This window comes from Helianthus annuus, chromosome 12 (assembly GCF_002127325.2).
Source record: "Helianthus annuus cultivar XRQ/B chromosome 12, HanXRQr2.0-SUNRISE, whole genome shotgun sequence".
Classification (NCBI taxonomy): Eukaryota; Viridiplantae; Streptophyta; class Magnoliopsida; order Asterales; family Asteraceae; genus Helianthus; species Helianthus annuus.
The window spans coordinates 34289550-34308827 of NC_035444.2; the positions used below are offsets into that span (position 1 = coordinate 34289550).

Consider the following 19278-nt stretch of genomic DNA (forward strand, 5'->3'; position numbering starts at 1 on the left):
TGTTTTTCCTATGACATTTGTTATTAGTTCGTCACATAATAGAAATAAACTAATGATGGTGTGGCTATTGTATAACATTTGGTCACACGTATTTGTTTTTTCCATGACATTTGCTATCTTTCCGTTACATAAACAAAAAACAAAAAACAAAGTGATGAAAGTATGGCTAATGGTTATGTATAGCCACATTAAATTTTTTAATTACAAGTGTGGCTATTTTCTAACATTTGTTCACAAATAACTTTCTTTTCCCATGACGTTTGGTATCATTCTGTCACACAACAAAAAACAAAGTAACTATGGCGTGGCAAGTGGTTTTTTTATACCCACACGAAATTTTGTAATTTTAAGTATGGCTATTGTCTAACCTTTGGTCACACATAATTTTCTTTTCTCATGATGCTTGATATCATTCTGTCACACAAATAAGAAACAAAGTGACTATGGTGTGGCGAATGGTTATTTTATAGCCACACGAAATTTTGTAATTCTACGTGTGACTGTTGTCTAACCTTTGGTCACACGTGTTTTTTGTGGTTCATGTAATTACCCATTTTATTTTTAATTTTTTATCAAATAAAACTACAATAAACATGAGAAAACTAAAAACCAAATGCTATTAACAATAATAACCCAAAATCCATACATAAGTTTTCAATTTAGATACTAATACTAACTAAAAACATTAACTTCTAATCAAAACCTATCTACAAATGTTACACAGAAAAATGACTTTACACAAACTAGAAACTATTTCCAAACTGTTTTCTTCAAGTCCATATACTCACTGTTTTAGACCTAAAAGCGGCTGCAAATTTGCATCCATGGGTTCGTGGCCACATTACCGCTGTTGTGGTGGGGAGTAAACTTCTAACTGGTGACCAGTTCTGATGTTGTATAATCTTCCCAAGTGTTTTATTCATGTTACTTGTAGACCCCATGTTATGGTAATTTGCACATCTAACAGATGTTCATCCTAGTAAACTGAGATAAAGGGCTAGAACACATACTTATCAACATATATATGCTTGGCCCGTCTATAGTTGGAACACTCGTCTTCCGCATCATCTTAATTAATATCCAAATCAAATTTTGGATCAACCTGCAGGATAAACCAAAAGAATCAAAAGGACCCATAATAAACTAGTTGGGCCAATGGTGGCAAGGATCATGAAAATCAAAGAACTCCACAAAAATGAAGTCAGGTAGATATAGATTCAAAGATAAAAGGCCAATAACAAATAAACGGTATAAACTATCCTATCCTAAGTTTCAGCGGTAGCTACTTCATGTATTGCATAATTTAGGTATAAACGACCAATGGCAAACAAATCCAAAATGCATCACAAGCAACAACCAAAACAAAAATAGTAGATTCATGCACTTTTACTGACGTAACAGAAGATATCTAGCTGCTTGTTCTACATTACCATCAAAAAGCTTCCGAGCTTGTAAAACTGCATCTCTGCTGAACCTGAGTTCAACAAGCTTCCTGATTTTGGCTTCAAATTCAGCTCCCTAAACTCACAAACAAACATAAACAGAGTAAGTAAGTAAGTAAGTAAGTAAGTAAGTAAGTAATTTATTTTCAGTTTACCCACAGATCACATATGTAAGCCCAATTTTATTTTGTAGCTCAACCCAGCAAGACACTAATCTTGACTCTTGAGCCCATATTGCCGATAAAGTTGGAGGCGTGAGAGGTTTCATACACCAACCTATATGTTTATTGTTGAAGATAAAGATTTGCATAGTCTTCAAACGTTTTAGGCGGCGGGACCCGCTTTCCATCTAGTTCTACTTTGACACTCTTTCCTCATCTTTGTTCACAGACAGACGAGGAAGATGACATGATGTTAGCACTTTAAAAACCTCAAAATGATGTAGTAACATCAATAGTGAGTGGCATATGCATTTCCAAAATCCAATACCAGCAACAACTAACTCAATAAGAACAAATAAGTCTAAAAATCAATCATTAAACCAACAAATATACAACAGATACAATATATACCTTCTCCTCATCCAATATGTATTCTGGTTTTCACAAATAATCAATCCACATTTCATAGTAACAATCCATTTTATTCAAATTCATCTCTTATTTTTCATATTCATCTTACACACATCTTAAATTCATTCAACCAATTCAACAACTCAACAGCATAACAAAATGGCAAATAAAAACAAACAACTGATATTGTAAAAACTATATTATAACAATACCTTTAATAGCCTCCCTCAGGTTAAATCCAATACCAATACTAATACTCTTCCAGAACTATTTCCCCCTTTCCATACTTTTTTTCCTTTGCCGCCCTTCTTCGAACTAATAAACATAACACAAATCCACAATTCATATAAAAATAAACACATTCAACCAACAATCAAACAAAATATAGCACAATTACATAACCCTAAAGGTCTAGGGTTCGTTTCTAACCAGATGAAGACTTTTGGTTGCTTCAAAAACCCCTTCAAGTCGGCGAATAGATGCAGGAAGCAGAGTAGATCATGAGAACTGTTGATATTGTAAAATAAGATTGTATTTGTGTAACAACTTACTTGTTCGGCCGGTTTTGATCAGATATTAGAACCTTTTGCGGTGGTTACAAGTACAGAGAAGAAGAAAGAAACCCTAGATAACTTGATTTAGCTTCTAATTTAAACATGTGCTATCCACAACTGTAGGCACCGCCAGAGGTTGCGGAGATATCGCCAAACCAAATCACGCCCTAGATCTGTTTGCGTGCTTTAGGAAAGCTTGAACCCTATGTTGATGTCATAAAGAAATTAGGATACAGAAGGCAGTGGAAGAACGAAGATCAACAAAGAGAAGCCACTGAGGACCATTGGAGCCTTTTAGCCACATATAAAAATATTAAGTGTGACTATTAATTTCTTATATCACACGTAGAATGTTTCACCGTGACCGTTAATTAGTTTTAGCCACACATAATAACTTTAACTATTATCATAAATTACATATAGTCACTATTTTTGTTTCGTTCACTAAGTGACTAATAAACACTACTCGTTGGTCACACAAAATAATATATGTGGCCATGTGTATTAGTTTTTAGTCACATCATTAAACAAATACAATGACAGTTGGTCACAGTTGACCACACTTTTTGAGTGTGGCTGATAAATATTCCATTTTTTTTTCTTAAAGTGTGACTAAATGTTATACAATGGTCACATAGAGCAATTAGATTGTGACCATAGACCATTAATAGTCACAGGTTATTTGTTTTGCCATGACCATTGATTACTTTTTAGCCACACATCAAAACTTTAACTGTGACCATAATATAAGTTGTCATATGTATTAGCTTTTAGCCATATCATTAAAAAAATACCAAGACTGTTGGTCACATTTGGCCACACGTTTCGATCGTGGCTAGAAAATGTCACATTTTAAGGTGAAAGTGTAGCTAAAGGTTTCGGAACTGTGTGTGTTTTTGTCACATGAATACAAAATCAAGCAAATACCATGGCAGTTGATCACATTTGGTCACATTTTTCAAGTGTGGCTAGTAAATGCCACATTTTTTTCTTAAAGTGTGGCTAAAAGTTTTGAATTATTATAAAATAGTCACATGACTAAATAAAAAGTGTGGCTAAAAGTAGGCTAGAAGGTTTTGAAAGTCATTAATGACCTTTAGCCACACATTTATTTTAAAGTGTGGCATGACGATTTTTGAAAAAGTGTGACCATAGGTCATATTTGGCGTAGTGCCTCTAGTAATATGAATGATCAGACTTGAATTTTGACATAACTTATTTTTTCACTTCAAATTCCGTGCCTTTTGGGTGGAATCTTGGGGGTTGGGGAAGAACTATACGGGTATTCTTTGAATCAACGTGTTTGATCTTCGTTTCCGTATCACGCGCTACATCAGTTGGTATCAGAGCCGAATTGCTGGCTCAAAATGCCTCCGAGGAGAAACAACAACAGGCCTCTCGATGAAGTGTATGAACGAGAGTTGGAGCAGCGACTTATGGCGAGAGTGGATGAACGGTTGGATAAAGTGGTCAATCAGTTGACTGATCGGATGGCCGACTTGATCAATCGTAGGAGGCAGGGACCCAATGACGGGTATGGTTCTGATTTTAGTAACCCATTTGGTGATGGTTCGGCTTCCGAAGACGAACAGGAAGGGTGACCAAGGGCTGAACGTGGAGGGGGTAACAGGCGTTGGGATTCTGGGATAAGAGTTGATATTCCAGAATTTGATGGGTCTAGTTTGAATCCGGAGGGGTTCGTCGATTGGTTGGCTACCGTGTAGGAGGTGTTTGAGTACAAGGAGGTGCCTGAAAATAAACGGGTGGCCTTGATCGCTACCAGGTTACGTGGTAGGGCCTCTGCGTGGTGGCAACAATTGAAGTTAACACGAAACAGGCTCAGAAAGTCAAGGATTGTGATGTGGACCAAGATGAAGAAGTGCTTGCGGTCCAACTTTTTGCCTCATAATTTTCAAAGGTTGATGTACCAACGTCTACAGAATTTAAAACAAGGGGCTAAATCTGTTGATGATTATACAATGGAGTTTTATCAATTGATTGCGAGGAATGATATTCAAGAACCGGAGGAGCAACTTGTTTCTCGGTATATTGGGGGTCTAAGGGTTCAAATCATGGAGTCCGTGAATCTTTTTGACCCGTTAACCATTCCAGAGGCACATCAACGGGCGTTGGCCTTTGAGAAGCAAAACCGTCGGGTGGGCGGTTCATTTACCCCTGCTGGGGGAAACGTTGGGTCGGGCAGTGGGGCACTTCGTGGCGGGCCTAGTCAGCAAAGGCCAGGGGTTAACAATACCGGGTCTACTTCTAAGGGGGCTAGTAGTAGTGGTCCGAGATGTTTCAATTGTGGTGAGACGGGCCATCGTCAAGCTGAGTGCAAGAAGGCTGGTAAAAGACACTTGTTTGCTGAGTCTGAGGATGATCAGTATGAAGAATATGAAAATAACCCAGTGTACGATGAAGAAACTGAGTACGAAGAAGAGGTTGTGACCGGTGATATTGGAGTGAACTTGGTGGTTAGACGCTCTTATTATACGCCAAAGGCAGATAGGGATGACTGGCTTAGGCATAACATCTTCCACTCAACATGTACCATTCTGGGAAAGGTTTGCACGTTTGTTATTGATTCAGGGAGTTGTGATAACCTGATATCTGAAGAGGCGGTCCAGAAGTTGGCTTTGAAGACGGAGAGTCACCCCAAACCTTATAAGCTTCAATGACTTCAAAAGGGAGGTGAAGTAACGGTATCTAAAAGAGCCCTTGTTTCTATTTCTATCGGGTCCACTTATAAAGATGATGTTGTGTGTGATGTGGTCCCTATGGACGCGTGTCACTTGTTGTTGGGTAGACCTTGGGAGTATGAGCGTAATATTGAGCACAATGGGCGGTCCAATACTTATAGCTTTCTGTTTGGTGGTGTGAAGATAACCCTTGTTCCTAACAAGCCTAAGCAGTTAGCCACAAAACAGTCGGGTACTTTGTTGACCATTAGTCAGTTTCAAGATGAGTTGGAGGACACAGACAATGTTTATATTTTGATAGGGAAGGCAGTGCCCGAGGAAGTCGAAATTCCTGATGCTATGGTTCCGTTTCTTGAGGAATTTTCTGATGTTTTTCCTATTGAGTGATGCTTGAACTCAAACTGACGGCTCATTCGGAAGTGTGCTCGCTCCAAGATCGCCAATGAGGTAAAAATTTAAGTTTTTTTTGTTTAATATAAGTGCGTACAGTGTGTTACGGTATAAGTTTTAAAGTTATGCATGCTAAGAAGTAATAAGGCGGGTAAAATGAGAAGTCCCTAGACCCGTGTGGCTGAAAACGGACCCGGGAAATGGTCGGAACAACTAAATCAAGTCTGCAGCAAAATCAGCAAACGGGAGGCCGTCGCCGACGGGCCTCTGGCCTTCGCCGACGCCCCCCCCCCCATGTTGCCGACGCCCTAATTGCCTGCCGACGGGCAAAAGTGGCCGACGCCATATTCTGGAGCCCGTCGCCGACGGGAGGCAAGGCCGTCACCGACGGCTTGCGCAAACCAGTCCGATGAAATTTTTGTTTTTCCTAATTTTAACTAACGGTACCTTCCGAAAGCCCGATTCACGGTCCCGTTAAGTCTTTTATGAGGCAAAACAAGTATGTAAGGGTAGAATGAATGATAGTATTGGGAAAAAAATTGCCTGATGGATTACCACCTTTGCGTGACATCCAACATCATATTGATTTGGAGCCTGGGTCATAGTTACCCAATAGACCACATTACAGGATGAGCCCTGCTGAGCATGAAGAGTTGCGAAGACAGGTTGAGGAGTTGATTTCTAAGGGCCACGTTCGTGAAAGTATGAGCCCTTGTGTTGTTCCGGCTTTATTGACTCCAAAAAAAGATGGCACTTGGCGTATGTGTTTTGACAATCGAGCAATCAACAAGATTACTGTGAGGTACAGGTTTCCTATTCTTCGACTTGATGATTTGCTTGATCAAATTAGTGGTACTACTATTTTTACGAAGTTAGGTTTGAAGAGTGGTTATTACCGGATTCGTCTTAGACCGGGTGACGAGTGGAAGACTGTCTTCAAGACTCGTGAAGGGTTGTATGAGTGGTTGGTGATGCCATTTGGTTTATCAAACGCACCTAGTACTTTTATGCGTGTGATGAATCAGTTGCTTAGACCTTTTATTGGGAAGTTCGTGGTTGTGTATTTTGATGACATTCTCATTTATAGTGCTTCTTTCAGCGACCATGTTGTGCATGTGAGGCAGGTTTTGGCCTTACTTCGCAGGGACCGTTTTTATGCAGCCACCAAGAAGTGTGTGTTCATGACCCCTAAAGTGTTATTCTTGGGGTATGTTATTTCTGGTGATGGGATACAGGTTGATGAATCCAAAGTGGCGGCTGTTCAAAATTGGCCAACTCCGACTACCATTACTGAAGTTCGTAGTTTCCATGGGCTTGCTTCTTTTTATAGACGGTTTATTCCACACTTCAGTTCTATTATGGCCCCAGTGACAGATTGTATGAAGGGGAAGACGTTTGTATGGACAGATGAGGCAGAGTTGGCTTTTCAAGTTGTGAAAGAGAAGCTCACCACAGCACCAATTCTGTTATTGCCTGATTTTTCTCAAGTTTTTGAACTTCATACTGATGCCTCAAGGGTTGGAATTGGTGGGGTTCTTAGTCAAGGTGGTCGACCTGTTGCTTATTTTAGTGAGAAGTTAACTGGGCCTAAGTTGAGGTACAGTACTTATGACCTAGAGTTTTATGCAGTGGTCCAAGCTGTAAAGCATTGGCGTCATTACTTGTTTCAAAAGGAGTTTGTTTTATTCACTTATCATGATTCCCTAAGGCATATTCGTACTCAAGACAAGGTATCTTACAAGCATGGGCGATGGTTGGCCTTTCTTGAGAAGTTTACTTTTGTGGTCAAACACAAGACTGGTGTTTCAAATAGGGTTGCTGATGCCTTAAGCAGGAGGAGTAATTTTCTTGTATCTATGAGGGTTGATGTGCCAGGTTTGGAGGTCATTCGTGAGCAGTTAGCCATTGACCCTTATTTCTCAGTTATTTTGCAGGATGTGGAAACTGGGCAAAAGTCAGACTTTCTTTTGCATGATGGTTTTCTGTTCAAGGGGAATCAGCTATGTATTCCCGATTCTAGTCTTCGCTTACATATTATTAAGGAGTTACATGGTGAAGGGCATGTTGGTCGTGATTGTACTTTACAACTGGTTCAAGCTTCTTATTATTGGCCTACTATGAGGAAAGAGGTGGATCGTTATGTGAAGAGGTGCCGTATTTGTCAGGTTTCCAAGGGCACGGCTACCAATGCGGGTCTCTATATGCCTTTGCCAATCCCCTCACAGCCATGGGTTGATATTAGTATGGATTTCGTGTTGGGGTTACCTCGTACTCAGAGAGGTAATGATTCCATCTTTGTTGTGGTGGATCGGTTTTCTAAGATGGTCCATTTTATTCCTTGCAAGAAGACGACTGATGCTGTTAATGTAGCCCAACTCTTTTTTCGTGATGTGTACCGTTTACATGGGCTACCTTCTTCTATTGTGTCTGATCGGGATACCCGATTTCTGAGTCATTTTTGGCGTAGCTTGTGGAAGATGGTGAATACTCAACTCAACTTCAGTAGTGCTTATCACCCACAAACTGATGGGCAAACTGAAGTTGTTAATCGGTCACTTGGGAATTTGCTGAGGTGTTTGGTTGGTGATCATGTGAAGGCATGGGATCAAAAATTGTGCCAAGCTAAGTTTGCTCATAATCATGCTGTTAATCAGAGCACTGGATATAGCCCATTTCAGATAGTTTATTCATCTCAGCCTCGGGGACCACTTGATTTTATGTCTCTTCCTGTTTCTGGATCTGTTCCAAAGAAAGTTCAGGATTTTGTGGAGGGTTTATATGAAGTTCATAATGCTGTGTATGATCATTTGACTCGAGCTAATCTGAAGTATAAGCAAGCTGCTGATCAGAAGCGTAGGCATGTTGAGTTCGAGGAAGGTGATTTTGTTTGGGCTGTTTTGACTAAAGATCGTTTTACAGTTGGGGAATACAACAAGTTATCAGCGAAAAAGATTGGCCCAGTTGAAATCGTGGAGAAGATCAATCCGAATGCATATCGTCTAAAGCTGCCTAGTCACCTTCGTTGTTCTGATGTGTTTAACGTGAAGCATCTGTTGCCTTATTATGGAGATTCTTCTGATGATGAACCTGTTGGTAATTCGAGGGCGAATTTTGTCTATCCAGGGGGGAATGATGCGGGCCCAAGTGTGGAGGAATGGGCTATTTTATATTTGGAGGCCCAAGACCGCGTAACAAAAGGGGCTTCACTAAAATGGCTCTAACTTGGGCTACGGGGGTCCGTTTTGGGCGTGCGACCAGGCGAAACGAACGTGAGAACGAGCTCCATCTTGCTGCAAACGCCTACGACGGTTTGGGTCATCGTCCGGGCCAAAAAATGCTTATTTCTATTAGTTATTTACATTTTTATGTTTTTTTTGAAGTATTTTGGGCATTTTGTTTTTGGGCTTGTGTTTGGCCCGTTGTCTTGTTGTCTTTCTAAGGCCCATTTCGAATTTTGGTTTCTATTTATATGTCCCTCTAGTAATATGAATGATCGGACTTGAATTTTGACATAACTTATTTTTTCACTTCAAATCCCGTGTCTTTTGGGTGGAATCTTGGGGGTTGGGGAAGAACTACACGGGTATTCTTTGAATCAACGTGTTTAATCTTCGTTTCCATATCACGCGCTACATCACAAAGTCACACTATTCATCCTGTTAGTGTAGAATTTACTCTTATTTTTTATTTAAAAAAGAGAAATTATTAAATTGTGGAAATGGGTCCCTTTTGTAAAATAACCAACTTACTCTTACTTTTTTATTTAAAAAAAATAAGTAAAAAAATTGTCAAAATGGGTTCCCTTATAGTATTAACTAGTGGTTTTCAGCGCACGTTGCGGCGGGATAACAAACGGAACACAGTTCTAAACAAATAAGGCGGCAACGTAAATAGTAACGCCTACAGTTGATTAACGCAAACCATTGATTATAGAATAGTTTCAATCAAAATTTACAACCAACAACAATAACATTTAACATAATAAGATGTCATGTATAATAACATCTTACCTATTTCTTTGATTTCTTGCTTTGCTTCATAACGTACATAGAGCTAGTCAAGTGCTATCTGCAGCTCCAACGGGGTCTCACGAATCGCAACCTTCTCCGGCAACTCAGTTATTTTTCAATGATGCGTTGATCTTATACATCTATGAATTACTATGTTGCTTCTACTTAGATGTATGTTACAAACAAAATCCAATTGCCAAGTAGTGATGATCTATGTTGGGCGCCGACTCCTGTACTTTGACACACATCACAAACTGTCATCGTCTTCCCAATACCAAGATTTGGTGTCTTTATCTATCTATTCCAAGAACTGCACCAAAATCCAACATTATGACCATAAACCACGCCTAAGTTGGAAGCTGAGCTGTTAGAAGATGCAACCTGCCATGAGAATTGAAACCTGCATGGATTTAATCTGTTGTTAATAAAATTAAAAATAAGCTTTTAAGTAATATATGAACTCGGTAAAACCATTGCAAACCAAAGTCTGTGAAGATAATGTGATGGAACTGAACTTACTTGCACATGGTCTACATTGTCTAGTTTTCAAATCAAGACATTAATGGCATCCAACAATCCAGGTACTGCATAAAGCTGTCAACATACAACACAAATTGAGTTATCTTGATGTTTCCAAGAAGCCGAGCAGCCATGGATCCATATCTAAACTTTGTAGCTTAAATCCAAGGAGTCTATGTATTGTCTTGGATCACTAACCATGGATGAATGTAGACTTGTAGAAATTTTCTCCCACCAGGTGACGGAAAGATTAGAGTTAATTACATAGTTAGTCCCTGTGGTTTACACAAAGTAACAATGTAAGGTACTAATAGTTTAAAATCACATCCTGGGGTACTAACTTTCCATGTTTTTAACATGTGGTGAGGGTATTAATTACATAGTTAGTCCCTGTGGTTTATACAAACTAATTAATCTAAGGTATTAATAGTTAACAGGGAATTAACGTTAATACCCCCACATGTTAAAAATGGAAAGTTAGTACCCTAAGAAGTGATTTTAAACTATTAGTACCTTAGATTGTTATTTTGTGTAAACCACAGGGACTAACTATGTAATTAACTCGAAAGATTATTTTTCACTGGACCAGCTGCTTAACGATTGCAAGAGGCAAACTATTGGACTGCATTCTTAGACTAGGGTTTATTAGTGTAAGCCCACGGGCTCGATTATGTTTCTAGGGTTTCTTGTGATCTCTATATATTGTAATCAAACATATCAATAATATCAATCAAGTCTTTTACCATATCTTGCACAAACCTTTCCATTTTTCATTTATCGTCCTTCCATATTTCCCCAATCCATTGGGGCATATTCCCATTCTAAACACCTTCTTCTCAAATATCGCCCAACTTTCAACTTCATTACGAAGGCGCAAAGCATGAGCAGTTCTTGCTGACCCTACATGTAAACTCACGTCAATGTCACGGCTAGTAAATAGAACACGTCTTCCGGTTTTGTCATCTGGAAAAATACATTTTGAGATCGTTCCATACCCTACAATCCCAGATATCATCAAAGACCACTAAATATTTACGACACTTTAGTTTTCTGTATAACTTTTCCCCCAACTGTTGCTCGCTCATTTCGTAAAATTCATCTGTAAGATCACCAATAAAAGAGCTTAATAAGTAACAAATCCTTCTTTTGATATGACTAAGAAACACAGTCCACACTCGAAAGTCAAACATGTACTCAACTTATTCATGGCTGTATAGCGCTCTAGCCAAAGTGGTCTTTCCAAGCCCAGCCGTTCCTGTAATTGAGATAATCTGGAACTGCTTTGTAGAAGTTCCCATAAGTTGATCAAGTAGCGTTTCTATTTCATCGTCAAAACCCACCACAGCTATTTCTTCTTCAACATTTGAGTTATATCTGTTATTGTAGAGTCGTTCACATATAACTATCATCTTATCCAATCTTCTTTTTGTATGTACATCCAAAACATTATAAAGCCTCATAAAAATCTGCCCGTCACTGTTTAACATATCATCATATTCTAGGAAATCATTTTGCATCATATGACTTGTTGATGTTTCTTCATGCCTATTTAAAGCTTCACTAGCCATCGCTTCTTCCATTTGCTTCAGTAATGCCAGCACTGTTTAACATATCAACATATTCTAGGAAATCAGGTTATCTCCTGAGGTTCTGAGTAATATGCTAAAGGTATTTTAAAACTTTGGTAGTGATCTTGATTGGCAGTGAAACAAATCCTCCAACTGTCATGAATTAAGCATTCAAAGTTAATTGATTTGACTGATTGTTCATGGAATGTTATTAGCATATTCGCTGTACAAATTCTTCAAAATACTTATATACATAAAAATTTCAATTTTTAATCCTACCATGCTAGGTCTATAAAGATTAAGATTAATGCTTGAATTGTTTTATCATATAAGGTCCGGTTTCCAAGGCCGAGTACTCCCCGAGTAGTCGCTACAAGGTAGGCTGCCGAGGCGACTTTCTTTGACTCCGCCTAATTACTCGGAGTCGGTCAAACGCGGTCAACCTCGGCCAGAATTGGATCTAGTAGGTCAACTCGGGCCTAGTTTGACTTAAATAATAATATAACATAATTTCTATGCCTAACATATTAAAGAATGAATATCATTTTCACGTATTTTGTTATAAATATTAGTAAATTTGTGTTTTTTGACATATATTTAATCTCCAAAAAATAATTTCCTTATAATTTAACATGTCCGAGTACTCCCCGAGTACTCTCCACGTACACCGAGTACTCTCAACTCCCCGGTCGACCGACTAGGGAGCGCCTAGCGACTTTTGCAACCATGGCTGCAATAGAGCTAGTTTTGTACTTAATCTTCTACTTTCATAAATGTTCAAAACATCTATTGGAATGCAATCCTAAAACAAGTTTCATAGAAAGTTGAAGGGTTAAAGTGGCAAGTTTATTTTAATTAGTTTAAATTAATTATTTGAATGTTTAGAATTATCTAGTTTGATTTAATTTAATTAGTAGAGATAATGTTTAGAAATAGTGATGTGAGTTAGTATTAGATTAAAACTAATAGAAGTATATGAGTAGAATTATATTTTAACTTATAAAAACATTTAGGGCAGTCCGGTTTTACTGTATGTTTCTCACAATAAGGGCTTTAGGTAAATGAATTTTCATAAATGATACAGTTTACAGGTAGAGGATACTGTAAAAAGTGCTCAAAGTGTATTATAACACTATATATAATACTATATAACATCATATAAACACCGTATAACAATATGTAACACCATATAACACTATGTAACACTATATATCATTATATAACAAATATAACACTATAGGTTGTCTGACAACATGTCTATGATAGATATATAGTGTTATATTTGTTATATAATGTTATATAGTGTTACATAGTGTTATATGGTATTATATGGTGTTACATATTGTTATACGGTGTTTATATGGTGTTATATAGTATTATATATAGTGTTATAATACACTTCTCACACTTTAGACCCTTTTTACACTATCCTTACCGACAGTTTAGATATCTACAATAAAAAAAATGTTAGCTACTTCACTTCTTAAATCCTTAAATTTGCAACAGCATAAGGTGACCCGGGGCGGTGCGTTATGGCCTTGCCATAACGCGTTATACAACCACGGCACACCGCCGCCGCCTACTCGATAACGCGTGTTCATTTTGACGCGTGCTGGCCATAACGCGTTGAACTTTTTGAGTTTTATAGGGTATGACTTGTACATTGTGCATTAATACTTGTATATTGGAATCCCCATCACTAGTGATTCCACCCCTCCTACATTTCTATCACTAGTGATGGAAATTGGATTGATGACATGGCATTAGTTGATTGGATAGTGGTAGTGATGGAATCCATCACTAGTGATTCCACCCCTAGTCCCCTAATAGATGATCGATTTTATGGAAAACTAAAAAAGTTTTCTATTTAAAACAGTTAAGAAAACGTTTCTAAAATAAATAAGAAAAAACTAAAAAACCTTTTGTAAAATATTATGATCCAACAAAAAACAAATTCTTAGTTTTTTAGAACCTATTTACTTAACATACTTTAAAGAACCTTTATTTGAATACAAAGTTTTTGTATACAATGAGATTAGGAGTGACAAAGAAACATGTTTCCTAAAAACACTATTCTTGAAAAATTATTTTTCCTGTCAACTTCATTATGATAAATAAGCCTTCCACTATACTCTTTTAGAAAAAATAAAAAGAAATGAAAAAACCCTCCATCTTTAGCAACATAAATTCGATGTATCATATTATTGTTGATGTGGGTTTTTTTTTTCAAATGCTTAAATTACACCAAATCCGCTTTTAGCGTAGCTTGAACATTTGATCTCAACGGGAGCAACACCTTAACTCTAATGATTTTTGTTAATTGGACCCAAACCCTCAACCCATATTATTGTTGATGTTAACATTTTTGTTTTCCTTAGAAAGGTATTTTATTAAAAAAGACATTTGAATTTTTTATTACCATTGTTTATTCTTTTATTTTAATTTTATATTTTTTATATCAAATCAATATATTTAAAAACATCTCTTATGGTCATTTACCTATCTTTTATGTATTTGAAAATATATTTGTTATTGTAGTTAAAAAGTAAAAGCTTTTATTAAATTACTTCCAAAATCGAATTCTTTAATAAAAACTCTTTATTAGATTGCTATCAGTTATAACCCTTCTTTTAATTCACTTTAATGTAAATTACAAGGCTGAGATGGAAATTGGGTTTATACCAACACTTAAAACTTAAAAAGATGAAAGACACTATGTGCCCCTAAGGGAGCGGTGATAAGGCGTGTCCCCTCTATCCAAGAGGTGAAAGGTTTAAATCCTGCAAGGTGCAGCTATTGGAATATTTTAGAAGTGTTCGACGTGAAAAAAAAAAAGAAATTTTTATTTAAGCATATAATGATTATTCATTGAATACAGATAGTTTCATTTGATAAAGACATCTAAATTAGGCACTCAATACAGTTTCATAGCTAAAAATTCACAGCTTATCAAAACTGAAGTTCTACAAGCTTGCTTATTATGGGTTTGGTTCCAAATAGGCAATCAATACAGTTTCATAGAAGGAAAAAAAAAACCCCAATAGTCCTTATAAACAATTTTCCGTGATGAGTAAAGTCAAGTTGTTGACCATTGACTTTCCCGCCAGTTTAATTCTGTACTAGGAGAAAACTGTAAACCGAAGGAACCAACAATCACCAATACCCTGGTTCTTGTTTCATATTCATCCCGCCTGATGAGGAGAACATCATTGTCTGTCGAGAATCAAACATAAAACAAAATCAGTATTTCATGTATTATTATTATTCCCGAAAAACCAAGAATTGTTAAAGGTAAATGGACCGATTTTACTTTCGGTATTGAAACCTCCTTTTTCACTATAGATGCAAATACATAAACTCGAAAAGAGAATGACCTGAGTTTTAATGGAGAGAATGGCATTAGCAAGGTCCTCGTTTAGTGAAACGGGCACCGGTGGCCCAGGCATGCATCTCATGCTGCAAGAATTGAAGTGGAATTCTTATCCATTAGCAGAAATTATATCAATATAATTTCAATCCATATACCTATTAATGGGTCGATTAATTTGAGTTTAGTTTTATCTATTAACAGATTGAATGAGTAATTTTTTTTTAAAAAATTGTTCGAAAAGGAAATGGGTCAAACGGGTCGGAAGTAATTCAAAGTGTATTTTAATAAATACCACTTTCTAACTTCCTTTATTCAGAATTTCCATAAAATTTTTTCTAATCATATTTAAGACCCTAGTTTTCTAGAAATAAATTTTAAAAACTTGGAAAGAAGTGTATCGGGTCAACCTGACCCATCTCAACTACTAAAAATTACCCATTTGACCCAAACTTGTTTTGACCCATTACTCAACCCCAGAGTACAGAAAAAATAACAAGTTCTATGAATATAAATATCTGACATACTCGTTTAAGATGGCAGTAATATTGTTCTTGGTCTGCCTAAAAAGATCGAAATTGTCCTGCAGCTGTTGATTGATGTTGTAAAGCATCAGCTTCTAGTAAAAGACTACTCAACCATACAAAATTCAAAACTGCAATCTATGTTGTCATCATTTTTATCGAAAAAAAAAATCAAGCACACATATACAAGAGATATATTAGTTGAACTGGAACAATTACTTTACCTTTAGTGTGTGTATATTAGTTGAGATCTGACCAAGAACTCGGTTGTTCTGTTCCAACAGATGCCGCATTGAGCTCTGTAATGCTGCTTCAATGAATAAATAAAAGCCAATGTGTTATAAAAAGAGCATACAATCATCATAAAATTTGACAAATGTACGTATTAGCAAGATGAATTTCACAAGTACAACTATTTACTGAATACTGTCATATGAAAAAGATCCTAGTTTCCGTTTAGTGTAAAATGTCATTTCCGTCCCTGAGGTTTGGCCAGTTTTGCGACTTTCGTCCAAAGGTTTGTTTTTCCGCATCTGGATCCAAAAGTTTTGCGACTGTCATAAGGCAAGGTTTAAACCTTTTGGATCCAGATGCGGAAAAACAAACATTTGGACGAAAGTCGCAAAACTGGCCAAACCTAAAGGACGAAAATGACATTTTACTCTTTCTTTTATTATCACTAACAGGAATGAACACTGACCCTCTAAATGTACGCCATCACCCCTGACTCGATGATTCATTGAAAACGAAAGTGGAGCCACATTAAGTGTTGAAACCGACGATACGTTTGGCATCGAGGATGATTCCACCCATTTATCCTGAATTAATATGACACGTTGGATGATAAGTGTCGCACAAGTAATACATTTTGCAAATGGAGAGACAGAGCGCGTTTAATCACAATGTAAACAGAGTATTAGACATCAGTTCTTACAAGCAAGTTCTTAATTACTATCTTGAGATCCTGCAAAAATCATCTCATGTAATTGGGGCCGAGTACCTGACCATATCAAAGCCCTTTATTATCCTATAAAATGCTAATGTACAACAACCATTTATACGCGCGTTTCTAGTTACAACATTATTCTAATTCAAGCACGACAAAACAAGAGTTTCCATATATTCACATTTTTACGTTTTACTAGTTACTACTTCCAATTAATTCAAATAATATAAAAAAAACTTCAAGTTAAGGTATTTCAAATATACTTTGATAGTCTACCTTCGTATCTTTTGACCTCTTCCACAAACTCCGTTCCTCGTGTTTCCTTCGTTTTGTCTGCCAAATTTCTCATATTAGTAAAACACTCAAACGAGTAACTTTATAATGTTCATAACTCGATACTCAAAATCACTACAAAAATACATGCTTGTTTTTTAAATAATAAATAAATAAACCCAATTGAAGGGGGCATAAATGTATGCAAATAACAAAATTTCTAGTATGTCCTGTTTGGCTGTTTATAGTGTTCGGGTCAACAAAAAGAAATCAAAACATCTAAAACAAAAGAGTGAGAAGCTCACCGCCATCCACCTACACCTGATTGCAACATCACGAACGGTTTTATTACGCAATGTGGAAGCAATCTTGACATATTTTATCATACCGGATTCATCAGCGTATCTACATGTATTGGACACGGTCAGGGTGATGCAGAGCGGAAGCATAAAGTAACAAAGAACATTCTCAAAGAAAAGCAGTGTAGTATTAAATGCCTAAAACATTACATCATGGCCCCTTTTGTAGAGAAATCTAAATTTGTTTGCCAAATTTTCAAAACTAAAAACCGTCAATATAATACTGACATTAAAGTAAAAGCATAAATTAAGAAAATCAGCGATATAAGTGGTTTTCGCTAATAAAAAATAAAGATTTAGAAATGACTAAAATTGAGCGAAAATCTTCACTGACGAAATCAGAACCCTAAATGATCAAATTCAGGTCTAACGGCTAACCCAAATCGTCTATGGCCGTTTGCCACATGATCCGGCCCGTTAAAAATTTTCCATCCACTATTTATGGGCCCATAACTCTACTCTAACCTATGTTATGCTAGATGGCCCAAACATGAGTCCGCCAACTCTTGGACCAGCTCGTACGACAAGGACATATAAATCAATAATAATAATATTATTTATAACTTAGACCGTCCGTAGCGGGCGTGTTTTTTTCAAAAAAAAGCCCCCAAACACGCCTGAAAACGCCATTCCCCCACCCCCTGGGCATGATTCAGCGTTTTTTTTTTCAAAAAAAAGCCCCTCAACGTGTTTTAAATCACGCCAAATAGGGGAATCAATTGACCAATCACATTCAGCTTCATTTGTTTTGTCCAATAAGATTTTTTAATGTTTTTTTAAATTTAATTTTATTACAAACATAATGCCCCACAATCCCCACATCCCCACTACACCCACTTTAGAAAACGCCCCATAATTTCCCATTGCTGACTGGACTGCCGCATGGCGCAAAACGCCCAAGGGTGGGGTGTTAACCACTATACACATGGCCTTAAAAATTAAGGAACACAAAGAACATTACAATAGTGATTAAAAAAACCAACTAAACAAATATAAAATCAGATCAAAATACTTACTTAACAAGTGCTTGCTCCAACTTATACTGTTCTGCAACACTCCAATCACCATCCAAACCTGCACGATGCTTCGTCTCCGGTACCACCGGTACCGACTCAACAACATGAGACTCACAAGAATTCCCAATTCCTGTATATGATGATGAACCACCAGAACTCCCTGAAAAACTCACGCTACCTGTTCTTTTCACCCTATGCAAATCCCCAATCATAATCATCTCAGACTGCTCATTTCTAGGGCTAGATTGAAACGTTATAGCTTGTTGATTCATACCAGTAGACTGTTGATGGTGAAAACCAGTATCCATTATTGCAAATCAATACAGCAACAATCAACCATTTAACCTCAATCCTTATGTGCAAACGAATGATTACATACAGAATTTGAACTTATTCACCATTTGAGCAACAAACCAGATAGAATTTCAAAACCCTAGTTTGAAAAATATTGGGGAAAATTAGACAATCAAGTGGATAATGGAAACAGAGAGAATATATAGGGATATTAGGAAGCAAACATGTGTAAGAAAATGATTGGTGGGTTGAATCCAGTTGTTATTGGTTGTTTTCTGTTGGCGCCTTCATTCAAGTTTCTCTCTCTAAATATATTGATTACTTTTGTGTTCAGCTTTTTCTGTAAATGTAGGTCTTGGAGATGATGAGATTTAGCAAAAAGTGGGCACCGTTCTTGTCACCATTCCACCAACCCATTTAAAATTTACAAGATTCTTTTGTATACAAAGTTAAAATGTTGTGTGCAACTTGCCAACATGTCAAAAAGGTGAATCATGATATTTATGGGGATTTTTTTTGGTTAGAACACGTGAATACATTTACTTTAAAGGTCGTGTTAGTGTTAACTCGTGTGTTTGTTAATTCATGAATATATTATTTGTGGTAACTTAAGGTGTCTGGATATTTTTTGTTTTGAAATTTAAAAAGCGTAAAGATAAATTGACATGGTTTAAACATGGTTGTTTAGAAAAATAAAAGAGGTATTTAATTTTAATAATCATTACTTAAGAAATTCTCACTAATA

General features: G+C 36.9%; 2 protein-coding genes across 8 annotated transcripts; both read right to left on the reverse strand.

Annotated features, from left to right (window-relative positions):
• Positions 1-594: 594 nt before the first annotated feature.
• LOC110904373 lies at positions 595-2867 on the reverse strand. 7 transcript variants are annotated; one of them, XR_002572495.2, is made up of 6 exons: positions 2566-2867; positions 2444-2475; positions 2227-2329; positions 1602-1820; positions 1431-1518; positions 595-1102 (listed from the first exon to the last, which is right to left on the reverse strand). XR_002572495.2 is itself a non-coding variant. In XM_022150228.2 (3 exons), the coding sequence occupies exons 1-3, from the start codon at positions 1789-1791 to the stop codon at positions 1070-1072; spliced, it is 315 nt and encodes a 104-aa protein (XP_022005920.1). In that variant the 5' UTR covers positions 1792-2220; the 3' UTR covers positions 595-1069. The 7 variants fall into 7 exon arrangements, 1 of the variants encoding a protein (XP_022005920.1); XR_002572497.2 differs by having other exon boundaries at positions 1719-1820; positions 2566-2860; XR_004874761.1 differs by having other exon boundaries at positions 595-1518; positions 1598-1820.
• An 11773-nt stretch (positions 2868-14640) lies between these two features.
• LOC110894628 lies at positions 14641-18914 on the reverse strand. Its single transcript, XM_022141847.2, has 9 exons — positions 18758-18914; positions 18240-18672; positions 17170-17269; positions 16868-16924; positions 16346-16463; positions 15870-15952; positions 15649-15710; positions 15129-15210; positions 14641-14967 (listed from the first exon to the last, which is right to left on the reverse strand). The coding sequence occupies exons 2-9, from the start codon at positions 18545-18547 to the stop codon at positions 14908-14910; spliced, it is 870 nt and encodes a 289-aa protein (XP_021997539.1). The 5' UTR covers positions 18548-18672; positions 18758-18914; the 3' UTR covers positions 14641-14907.
• Between the last annotated feature and the right edge of the window lie 364 nt (positions 18915-19278).

Excerpts from the sequence above, each read along its gene's own strand:
- LOC110904373 (XM_022150228.2), bottom strand. The coding sequence starts at position 1,791 with ATGGAAAGCGGGTCCCGCCGCCTAAAACGTTTGAAGACTATGCAAATC. Across the intron at positions 1,519-1,597 it reads CTTACATATGTGATCTGTGG|GGAGCTGAATTTGAAGCCAA; the intron begins GTAAACTGAAAA and ends TTGTGAGTTTAG. Across the intron at positions 1,103-1,430 it reads AGCTCGGAAGCTTTTTGATG|GTTGATCCAAAATTTGATTT; the intron begins GTAATGTAGAAC and ends TTTATCCTGCAG.
- LOC110894628 (XM_022141847.2), bottom strand. The coding sequence starts at position 18,547 with ATGGATACTGGTTTTCACCATCAACAGTCTACTGGTATGAATCAACAA. Across the intron at positions 15,953-16,345 it reads TGATGGCGTACATTTAGAGG|CATTACAGAGCTCAATGCGG; the intron begins GTCAGTGTTCAT and ends TCATTGAAGCAG. Across the intron at positions 14,968-15,128 it reads TTCTCTCCATTAAAACTCAG|ACAATGATGTTCTCCTCATC; the intron begins GTCATTCTCTTT and ends GATTCTCGACAG.